This window comes from Frankliniella occidentalis, unplaced genomic scaffold (assembly GCF_000697945.3).
Source record: "Frankliniella occidentalis isolate FOCC.00 unplaced genomic scaffold, Focc_3.1 Scaffold46, whole genome shotgun sequence".
NCBI classification, from domain to species: Eukaryota; Metazoa; Arthropoda; class Insecta; order Thysanoptera; family Thripidae; genus Frankliniella; species Frankliniella occidentalis.
Window position 1 is genome coordinate 111,814 of NW_026267176.1, and position 10,714 is coordinate 122,527.

The 10,714-nt window shown below is 40.0% G+C and overlaps 2 protein-coding genes across 3 annotated transcripts in view; one reads left to right on the top strand and one right to left on the bottom strand.

The window, feature by feature from the left end:
* The window catches only part of LOC113215668 (zinc finger CCCH domain-containing protein 14), an 8,960-nt gene extending 4,330 nt beyond the window's left edge, over nt 1-4,630 (top strand). The window contains exons 8-16 of the mRNA XM_026435331.2: nt 557-1,087; nt 1,192-1,309; nt 1,401-1,484; nt 1,565-1,853; nt 1,928-2,277; nt 2,375-2,480; nt 2,578-2,723; nt 2,809-2,903; nt 3,017-4,630. Of these exons, the coding sequence (XP_026291116.1) occupies nt 557-1,087; nt 1,192-1,309; nt 1,401-1,484; nt 1,565-1,853; nt 1,928-2,277; nt 2,375-2,480; nt 2,578-2,723; nt 2,809-2,903; nt 3,017-3,112 (1,815 nt within the window). The 3' untranslated portion in view covers nt 3,113-4,630. The remainder of the gene's footprint in view (nt 1-556; nt 1,088-1,191; nt 1,310-1,400; nt 1,485-1,564; nt 1,854-1,927; nt 2,278-2,374; nt 2,481-2,577; nt 2,724-2,808; nt 2,904-3,016) is intronic.
* LOC113216533 (X-linked retinitis pigmentosa GTPase regulator-like) overlaps nt 4,582-10,714 on the bottom strand; it is a 16,215-nt gene continuing 10,082 nt past the window's right edge. The window contains exons 3-16 of one of the 2 annotated variants that reach the window (XM_052267101.1): nt 9,233-9,325; nt 9,060-9,122; nt 8,051-8,212; nt 7,817-7,969; nt 7,526-7,678; nt 7,290-7,448; nt 7,040-7,173; nt 6,800-6,949; nt 6,181-6,514; nt 5,819-6,075; nt 5,636-5,726; nt 5,459-5,557; nt 5,315-5,388; nt 4,582-5,149 (exon numbers count right to left, since the gene is read on the bottom strand). In XM_052267101.1, coding sequence (XP_052123061.1) covers nt 5,126-5,149; nt 5,315-5,388; nt 5,459-5,557; nt 5,636-5,726; nt 5,819-6,075; nt 6,181-6,514; nt 6,800-6,949; nt 7,040-7,173; nt 7,290-7,448; nt 7,526-7,678; nt 7,817-7,969; nt 8,051-8,212; nt 9,060-9,122; nt 9,233-9,325 — 1,946 coding nt within the window. In that variant the 3' untranslated portion in view covers nt 4,582-5,125. Of the gene's footprint in view, nt 5,150-5,314; nt 5,389-5,458; nt 5,558-5,635; nt 5,727-5,806; nt 6,076-6,180; nt 6,515-6,799; nt 6,950-7,039; nt 7,174-7,289; nt 7,449-7,525; nt 7,679-7,816; nt 7,970-8,050; nt 8,213-9,059; nt 9,123-9,232; nt 9,326-10,714 lie in introns of both variants that reach the window. The other variant, XM_052267100.1, reaches the window with a different exon arrangement.

Sequence of the window (10,714 nt, forward strand, 5' to 3'; positions counted from 1 at the left end):
GATGATGTATATCCTTTATGTAATTTTTTTTTAGGTGCCAATCATTTGGGAAGTCAAACAAGTATCAAGCAGGCTTGTAAATTCTTTCCTAATTGAATGCCCTCTGTGGGATGCTTCTTTATTGTCTCCATACCTATGAAGTACTTATGATATCTTATTTATTTATTTTATTTTACATTGAAACTTTCTTTATTTAATATTCTTGCAATGTTATAAAAATAAATGTGGACTACTATGATATTTTTCTATTTTAATAGAAATACATATAAAAGTGTTATCAGTTTGAAAGAGTTTTATTTTTCCGAAGACACCTAGTTAAAAACACATGAAGTATGGCCGAGTTTTTAAAATTTTAGTCCAGCAAAGGTACTTTAACGCCGTCTTTTCTGTATGTTATCACTGTATCTCAGCTGTCACAAAGCCATGTTTGCTGTTCTTGAGTTTATGTGATGAAGTTAAACTTGTTCCTACCCCTTAACTATCATTTATTTAAACATAAACCGCATATCCTACTACTGTTCCTCTGAATAACTTTTTTTTCTTTCATAATTTACAGGCCTTAGCTAAACGCATTTTTCAGTCCCATATTGTGAGTCAGAGGAGTGTTCAAGAAAAATCAGAAAAATCACGGAGGCGAAGCTCTTCTACTGCTGACAATCACAATCGAAGAAGGGATCACAGAAATAGTGGAAAGCATGAACAGCAAGATCTGAGAGAAACCATTCGCAAGGAGCGTCAGAAAGAGAGGGAACATGGTAGAGATCGAGACCGCGAACAGCGACGCTCAAGAGACCAAAATCATTCTCGAAAATCGCAAACAAGTGCTGTTCGCCCATCTTTGTCTGAAAATGATGAAAATGGAACTGATCCTACATTATTGAGTGTGGTACGAGTGAAGCCTCGTCCACACGTACCAGCAGCCATGCAGGCTAATCGTTCCCTCATTCTTAAAGCTGTTGCTGAAGCTCAAAAGTCAGTATCTAAGGTGGTTGTTCGATCTGAATTGTCTAATATCAAAGTTTCTCCCAAACAAGTCAAGAAAAATGTAAAAGATAGGTTACAATTACAAAGCCAGTCCTCATCAAATGTAAGTAATATTGCTTAGCAATCAATATGATATCATACATTTGATTCTCTCCTCATGATTATATTATTACAAATTTGTACTTTCTTTGATTTCCCAAATTGAAGAATGAAGCGTTACCTTTAAAACAGCTGGCTCGATTGCCATCTCGAGAAAAATTGAAGAGAATGTCATTCACAGTGGTTGGAAAGAAAGCTGCCCCATCGAAAGAATCATTAGTAGCAGGTATTTCGAGTTGTTGCACTCTATTATTTTAGCGTCTTATTAATGTGGTAAATGTCAAGTGACAATCACATCATCTTTTATTTATTTACAGAGTTCGGGGATGGAAGTGATGACGAAGGCTCAATTATTTTGGATCCCTCTTTGAACATTCTCATCCAGGTACCTGCCTCTCCTGGTAAGCTCACCTTTTTATTGCGTTTTCTGCTAAGAGAGTCCTAGTTTTTTCCCTTATACTTCAAAATGCTTGAATTATAGCTGGTGAAGAATCTCAAGAGTCATCAGACCCTATACAAACAGATAAAGTTCGGAGATGGATCAAAGATGTTGAAGAAGCCACAAAATTTGAAACTGCACTCCCTGATGTCCACTCAGAACAAGGCACTGATACTGGAGCAGATGCAGAAACAGAGCTAGAAACTGTATCCAAACATGCCAGTGAAATAGACCCCGATGACTTAGATGATGCTCTAGATGTTGATACTACTTCTTTGAAAACCTCTGATATTCATAGTGGCGCTGTCTCAGAAAATCAACCTATTCAAAGGTAGGCCTTTTTTTTAGATAATACTGTATGTATTTGGTTGGAGCAAAATATTTTAAATAAATACCATGTTCCAGAAAACCAACGAAGACACAATTTGTTGTCACCCTTGATGGGTTGGATCCAATGCTACTACGGTCCTTTGCTTTAGAAACTGAAGGGAAAGATGGCTTAAGCAAACCTCAAACTCAGGTCGGTCCTGGTGATAGAAGTGAGGAAGATGAAGATGAAGATGAAGAAACTCTCAGAAAAGAATTAGTTAAAGAACAACAACTTAGAGAGGAGTTGTTAAGACAACAGGCAGCTGTTCGGGAACAGAAGGCAGTTCTTCATCCCGCAATTGCTGCACCTATTCCCTCTTCCTTGAACCCAGCAATGAAGAGACCTGTTTCTCCCAGCAGCTCTGTGGAAGTTCGTCCCTCAAAAGGTTAAATTTTCTCTCATCTTGCTCACTGATAAAAAGTCTGTTACTGTTCTGTAAAAAAGTGATGTTTTCACAAACAAATCTTTCTTTTCTTAATCAGTTATTTCAGCTGGAAGCAAGAGTTCAAGCCTTGAACGCTGTAAGTTCTGGCCAGCTTGTAAAAATGGGGACAAGTGTGAATTTCTTCATCCAAGCACAACATGCAAGTAAGACACCAAGAATTGCTTAAATGAAAAGTTACTAACGAAAACATTCATACTAAAACTGAAAATGTTGTTCTTCTCTTTTCTTGATTTTATATAGGTTGTTTCCAAACTGTAAATTTGGTGAGCGCTGCCTGTATATTCATCCTACCTGTCGCTTCAACTCTGCTTGCACTAGAAGTGACTGTCCATATACTCATACTGGCCCAAGGGCTACTCACAGTTCACAGCTCACACCTCCTGTTGGTAGGTGCCTTATTCTTTACCTGTAATATTATCATGAATATTGTGTATGAAGATGATGTATATCCTTTATGTAATTTTTTTTTAGGTGCCAATCATTTGGGAAGTCAAACAAGTATCAAGCAGGCTTGTAAATTCTTTCCTAATTGCAGTAATATAAGCTGTCCCTTCATTCACCCTACGGTAAGAAAAATGCCTTTGTTCTTTAGTGCTAATTTTTACAAACGGATTAAATATTTTCTCAGTCTGTAGGGTTGTGTATTAATCTGGTTAAACTCTAATTTGCTCATTCCTAGGTTTGCAAATTTGGAACACATTGCACCAAGCCCAAATGCCCCTTCATACATAGTGACAAAGGATTAATCACTAAACATAAATGGGTTCGTCATTAAAGACTGACTATTTAGATCATATGTACATTGGATGTTGTTGTTAGATTGGTCGTACAGTAGTAAATTTTGTTGGTTTTAGAGGATTTAGTTAAAGAAAAACCTCACAGAAATTTATTTGTGTTGAATTTTATGTTCCTTTCTTATTTAAAACATGGTGAAGGCTTGGTTAGAGTGGTAAAAACCTTCACTTCATCTTAAAAGCAAGACTACAAGGGCCCTTACATCAAAGGGTGTCCTATCAGCTCAGAAAGAATTGAACCTCTCTGACGTCTGAATTGCAAGCAGAAAGAGTTCAATTCTTTCTGTGCTGATAGTACCTAAGTTCTCATGATTATTTTGTCAATTTAAAAAGATTTAATATAAGGCTCATGTTATTCCAAAAAATTGGGTCCGGAGTGTTTCCGGAGTTAACATAAGCCGTCTATCATAAGGTCACTCATAAGGGGCTGTAAGATAGATTTTTTTGTTAAATCAAGAAACGGCCATTGTAGTAGTAGCTTTATAACTGTAGTACTTTATTTTGCAAACCACTGAACTGTGTTGATTCAAGAAAGAGATGAAGTATTGTTGTTGACAGTTTCTCCTTAACTGTTTTGGTATCAGGTAACTTACAAAATTACACTTTGTTATCTTTAACAAAAATTGTTTGAAAAAGTTTCATCAAGTAGCCATCCAACCAATCAGCCAGTTCCATTTCTCTATTTTCAGTGTGCCGGAATCTATTAATTGAATGTGTTGTCTAAGTTTACTTGTATTAAATCAATAATTTAAATGTGGCTATCTGCTGAATCTCTACTTTTGTTTTACAATTGTTTAAATTGAATCAGTATGTGTCAGGATTTTTTGTTAACATCTGACCTTGTTCACTACAAGTAAAGAATGATATTGAGATCCCTAAAGAAATGGTGTCTACAATATTGCCACAAACCTAATTTCTCCATTATATTTACCTTCAGTATTGGACCCGCAATCATTTGTGTACTTCTGTCTCGGACATTACCTAAATATCTCTGACCTAAACTGCTTTAAGGCTTTCAAGATAAATGTGTGACTGTTCTTTCTCTTTTCTGTGCAAGAACTATATTTTCTCTAAATGGAGTGCTGTATGTTTCTGAGCCTCAGTTATTTCTTTATTGTATAAGAAATCTCTATTAGTTATCTACTAGTATGAACCGCATAATAGATTGCTTTTCATGAGGTATTTTTATATGTCTAATGAACTCTGGTGTGAGGTCAATCTAACTGCCACCGTTTTCAATAAGCTATTCTAGAAGACATGAGACCTTGATCATCATCATGCGTCATTGAGCTTTCTCCAATCCAAAGATTCATATTTTCAGTCACAATCTGTAAACATGCATGACGTCAACCGAACACTGTATTTAAACGATCATACCATGAATTTTCTGTTTTGTTTCCTGCTATTATTTCATGAACTAGCAGAAGCAGGAAAGAAAAAAAATCCAAAATTCTTACTTGGGTTAACCGTATTTGTATTAAACATCATTCAACAACACACATCAAGCATCTCTTTCATTTGCCTTTTGAACCTCTTTTATTGTAGTTTTACAGACCAGAGCATAGCAGGAATACGGGATTCAAACCTGAGCACACATGGTTTGACTGAAGTCCAACAAAACAAACTTATATAGAACTGCAATTATGTATCCTTCATAACCTCTGTATACTTCCCAAGATCCAAGATTCTCAGGCTATGTCTACATAGTCTACAATCTGTCTCATTTTGTAGTCTGCATGTTATAGTACAAAACAGAGTGATCAATTCAGAGGTAACTTCTTAAGTTAAGACTCTACTAAGTTACAAAATTGCCTGTGTGTATTTTAGACACACATGTATTTTAACAGATTGGATTCACAATCAAACCTTACAAAAGATATTTCACAATTGGAGTTTTAAATTTTAAATTTTATTTTTTTTTTTTCATTAAAAAAAATCTTTACAATGGAATGTTATTAAGGTGAGTTGAATGTCTGATGATAGATGTCATAATGTCACAGGATTGTACAAGCCTTTGACTGAAACAAAAATAAATTTGAAAAACATCACAAAACAGTATAAGAGGAAGTAGGGAAAGACACAAAAAAGAGAGAAAGGTGTTATGTCATAATATAAGATAGATAAGCAAAGAGACCAGCAGACTAAAACATTTCAAATAATTAATTTGAGTAAAAAGCTCTTACCCTGTGCACCTGACCAGATTTGATTTGAGATTGAGAACTTTTCCCATTTTTGAGATTGTTTTCACTTGATATTCCTGAAAAAGGTGTCATAAGAACCTATTTGACCTAAAAGCAAATCAAATACAGTGGATTGATTGTACTCACTCCTATTGTCATCGGTCCAAGCTTTGTTTACAGAAACATTTTCCTCGGATAACTTTTTACGACGAAAAGCATTGAAGAATTTTGCCATTTTCCCCTCTCCTGTAAATTATTGTTTCATTAAATCACTACCAACAGTAGGTATTTACAACCAAATAAGTGATTACAAGACAGTTTTACCCTTGTCAATGTTGGCCATTATATTTGGCTTGCTTATAGATTTATCTTCCCCTGTTACAGTTACCTCTTCATTGTCCAAGTCAACACCATCCTTTTAAAACAAAAAAAAACAAAACTGTTGATTTTTTAAATTTGTTTTAAGTTACTTTTTAACATGAAAATGTTACTGACTGTTCCAGTTACAGTTAAAGTTGGTGTTACATCCACAGAACATCTTCTTCCCTCTAAAGTTTTTATGTATTCTTCGTCATTTTCTGCTTCTACAGTCCTTGGTGTATCAGAGTTCTCCTCAACTTCTTCCTCATCTCTTTCATTCAAACTATCATGGTAATCATTTGTGAGATCACTTGCATCCCGAAGATTAAATTTAGAAAATAAATCATTTCTGCTATCTGTTGCTAAAGTCTCATCAGTATTGGACAGTTCTGCATTCTGTTGATCTGAAACCAATTGTATAACTCTAGCGCAGATAATGTTATAGAAAAAGTAATAGTTATCCCTAAAGACAAAACATGAATGGTCGAAACAATAAAATAACTACCCACCTGCTGACATTTTATGGTTACCATTTACAACAGTCACAAAGTCTTTTTGAGATGTTAAAGGCTGTTCCTCCTCATCATCAAGTGATCTGTTACCATTATTCAACCGAGAGGTTTCTACATTCTGTTCCATTGCTTGTGAGCCTTGGTCAGATCTTCCGTATTCTTTCTCTGCCACCTCCCGAGCTTCTCTGACTACAGTTGACTGAGTTGTTTCAATTGCAGTTTCGGTTGCCAAATTTTGGGGCATATCAATTTCCCTCTTAGATGTTTTCTCTGGAAAACCATTGAGAGCAGGTGCATTTTGAAGAGGAGGAAGCACTCGATTTTGTCCTTCCTGCCAGAAAACAAAAACAAACCATGCTTCAAGAATAAAATAAAAACAAGAATAAACATTCAGTAGGTTCTGAAGTAAATGAAACACATGATGTCAAAATTATATCAAAGCAGGTTAGCAAAATGACAAAATGTTACACCTGACATCACTTATTGATGTCATTTTTATGAAACTGCAGTTTGGGACTGATTCTCCCCAAACCATAATACTTGAAGTACGTTAGTATTGGTAAAGAATGTGTAAAAACAATTATAACTGTGGCAGCTAGTTCATAACTTCACTTACAGGCAAAGCGGAAGTCTTCTCATTATCATTTGACTCTGCATTCTGCAACCTTAGTGATACATCTCCATTGACTGGTCTGTCAGAATCACCTTTTGAAGCATCAACCTCAAGAACTGCTTGTACCATTGTATGGCAACCGCCACAGGCAACCTAATTAATTACAAAGCAAAACAAATTATTGTTTCATGCGCAATATTGATGGTACAATCCAAAACAATTATTGGAACAAAAGAAATTTACCTGCTTCACTCTGTATTGAGAAAATCTTGATACAAACTGTGGCGTACATTGAACTGTTCCATCATCTCCATTTTCTATATCAACACACAATTTTCCATGGCGACCATCTCCACAAGCATACATATGACCTTCCACTATAATTTAAAAACATTGTTTGCTTTTAGAATACTGAATTGATTCTCCCGCCATTGAAAAATAAACCTACTATATTAAACAACAATTCAAACTAAAAACAGTTTGTGAATTTCACCTGTAAGAAATGCTGAATGAATTTCACCACAAGCAGCAGCACAAACATGTTTCCCGAGTAATGTTTCAATACACTCAGGGACAGAAAAAGATAAAACTTCTCTACCAAGACCCAACTGGCCACTTAAATTTGAACCAAATCCATACACGTCACCGTCCACTGGGAATGAAATTCATGAACATTATAACTAGAATGGTTTAAGTATTGTACATCAAAATGAAGCATTAGATTCTTACTTGATACAGCAATTGTATGATTTCCTCCGCAAGCCACAGACCTGATGGGTACATTAATATTGACAGGAGTTGGAACAAAAATATTTCTATTCTCTCTTGACAGACCTAGTTTTCCATTTTCTCCTTCTCCACACATAAGAAGCTTTCCATCCTCTTAAAAGAAAACATAATAATAATACTAATAAAGATAATAATAATAATAATAATTTCCGTTCTCTAAAATGTCATTATTATTAAAAATTATGATTGAGAATTATAAGGATAAGTAAAATAAGGGAGGAAGCAGCTTACCAGTAACTAGAGCGGTGTGGTAGTAACCACAGCTTATATAGGCTATTGTGTGGGGAATGTCAATACGTTTTGGTGTATCTACAACTGTAACAGAGTCTCCCAGCCCCAGTTGCCCGTCAGCGTTACTACCCCACACATAAACACCTCCGTCAACTAGGAGAAGAGAAACAACATTTAATCACTAGTTTATTTAACCATTTCTGTTAATGAGAGCTTTGGTATTTGGTGTGGTACCCGTGAGCACGGCCGAGTGTTGGCAGCCGGCCGCCAGCATGCGCACGCCGTCCTCGCCCGTGAACAGCCCCGGCACCTCCTCCGGGCTGACCCGCTCCTCCGTGTCGCCCACGCCGAGCTGGCAGTCCATGTTGCTGCCGAAGGCGAACACCTTCCCTGAAACTGGTGAGAAAATGCTGCTCCAACTGTACGGCAAGATAGGGTAAGATGCCCAATGATGGACACCTTAAGAGATGGACTGCCCAGTGATGGATACCCCTTTTTTCTCGGAATGTACAGAACAGAGCGAGGTGGTTTGGCTTAGGCCTATTACCCCGGTAGGGGTCTTACTAGAACACGAGTTCCGAGCCAAGATCGTACAGTGATGAGTTTGGCTGCAAATCGAGAAAAGTGGCCATCACTGGTACAGTGTCCATCACTGGGCACCTTACCCTACGTCAGTTTTAAATATGCGAGATATTCTGTTATAAGTTTTAAACTGCAAGGCTTTCTAAGCAGCTGTCTCTTGGACTGTCCGTCAGTTTTGAACCGAGAGACTAGAAAGTCAGTTCAAACTGGCGGACTTTATTCTCGCACTTATAAGGTGCCTTCACAACGAACGCTTCCCGAGGCGGCGCTAATGATGACGCCTGCGGCGCGCCGGGTAGGCCGACCCGCAGAGCAGCCGCGTGGAGACGGCGGCCCACCCCGCGTGCCACAGGGGCGCGCAGCGCCAACTTGCGCCAACTCCCTGGCCTTAAGCTAGAGGACCCCAAAATCAAAGCATCAACCAATCAGCCCTTCATCAACGCATCACCTTTTCACCGGTTAATTAATATAAGAAAATACTGTAAGGCCTACGGGCAATAGCACACCAACCTATGTAAAACCCAAATGTATTTTAATTTGACATCAATAAGACCATTTGAAAACTGAAAAAAAATGCGACAACTCGTGCCACCTCGTGGACAGTGGAACGGAACGTTCGTTGTGGGAAAATGGAAGCAATTACTCTTGACGTTGAACCTACATGTGCTGATTATGGTGTGTGATTTCCCACAAGCGACGTGAGTGGCCTTCTCCGGCTTCAAACCTGTCAATGGAATGATTCATGTTATTCTCCGAGCGATGTGGCACAGTTTACATTGGATTGAATGTGACGTCACAGTGTTTGAATAACACTGTGTCACACTATCGGCTTACTCTTCACGCAGCTCGGCATGGTAGCGGTGTTCTTGTGCCCCAGTCCCAGCTGGCCCCAACTGTTGTTGCCGAACGCGAACACGCGCCCATTTTCTGAAACACGCAACAAATGTACTGTTAAGAGACGAGGAGGACGTCAAATCAAATATCCGATTCCGAAGCCTACTCCTCCAGTCAGTGACCGAAGAAGGCGTCTGTCTGTCTGTCTGTCTGTCTGTCTGTCTGTCTGTCTGTCTGTCTGTCTGTCTGTCTGTCTGTCTGTCTGTCTGTCTGTCTGTCTGTGCCCATGTTCTTTCAAGGCGGTCGCCGTCCACCAGGCGACCGAGCTGGCGAGCTGGGCTCGGTAATGGCACTGCGGAGTCTGATGGTGGTGATTATCATTTCGACATCGTCATAAAAATAAATCATGATGATGATTGTTGTCATCATCATCGTCACTATTATTAGCCGCGAGGGCTTCGAGCAAGCCAAAGTTGATGCGAGCGGAAAGGGGGACCCGATGCAAGCAGCGTGCGGGCCAAGGGCAAAACCTCGGACGAAACGCAGCCGCCATGGCAGAATCGAAGCGACGTCGGTAAGAAAAGAGTAACTAACGCAATTTCTCGCAGGAAACGCCAGCGCCATGCGCCATGCTAAAATGAATGGGCGCGGGAGGGGGAGTGGCTGCGGTGATTGAGCGGCCCGCGCCGCCCGCGCTAGGCTAGCAGCCCCGGCTAGCACAACGCCGAAACCGCCGGGAGGGACGGAGACGGCAACCACAAACCGTCTTGTTCTTTTCAAAAAGTGTAAGCCACTTTTTTTTGCACCCCATGGAAAAAAAATGGCTTGTTCAGTCGTTTACTACAGCTTGTAGTTTCGATCGTCGCGGGTGGGGTGGACCGTGCGGTTGGCGCGAGGGCTGCGGAGGCGCAGGCGCACACCACGACAAACAGGGGCCGAAAAAAAAGGCAAAAGGCAAAATAGGGAAAAAAGTAAAAATTATAAGAAAGCATCGCTGGCCACACCGCACCGAAAGACAACGGCATGAGGTGAGGCGCCACCTACGTCTTTTAAATGCAACACCCGTTACGTAGTATAATTTGTGTCTCATCAGTATTGTCGGGTTCGGACCGGTTCGGAGCCCCCACTCATATTTTTGTTTTGTGGTGTCCGGTTCGGGGTGTCCGGGCCGGCGGGACTGACCTACTTCACTTCGGCCAACGCGTGCTCAGCCCGATCAATCGCGGACCCGGTGGGGCGCCTCGATGCACTGCGCACGGGCGCACTTCCGTGCACATACGTACGCCAGCACCGAGTGGTGCTGGGTGCAGGGTGCAAAGGACAGAGCTGCTGAGTGGTCGGGACGGACGTGGCTCATGGTGGAGTGCGCGTCATTACCTGGGCTGCGGCGAAGGGGGTACGTATAGGAATAGTTGGGAATAGCGAGGGAGAGGAGGCGTGTTACAGTGAGATATTGAGGTGTGTGTGTTTGGGAGGGAGGGA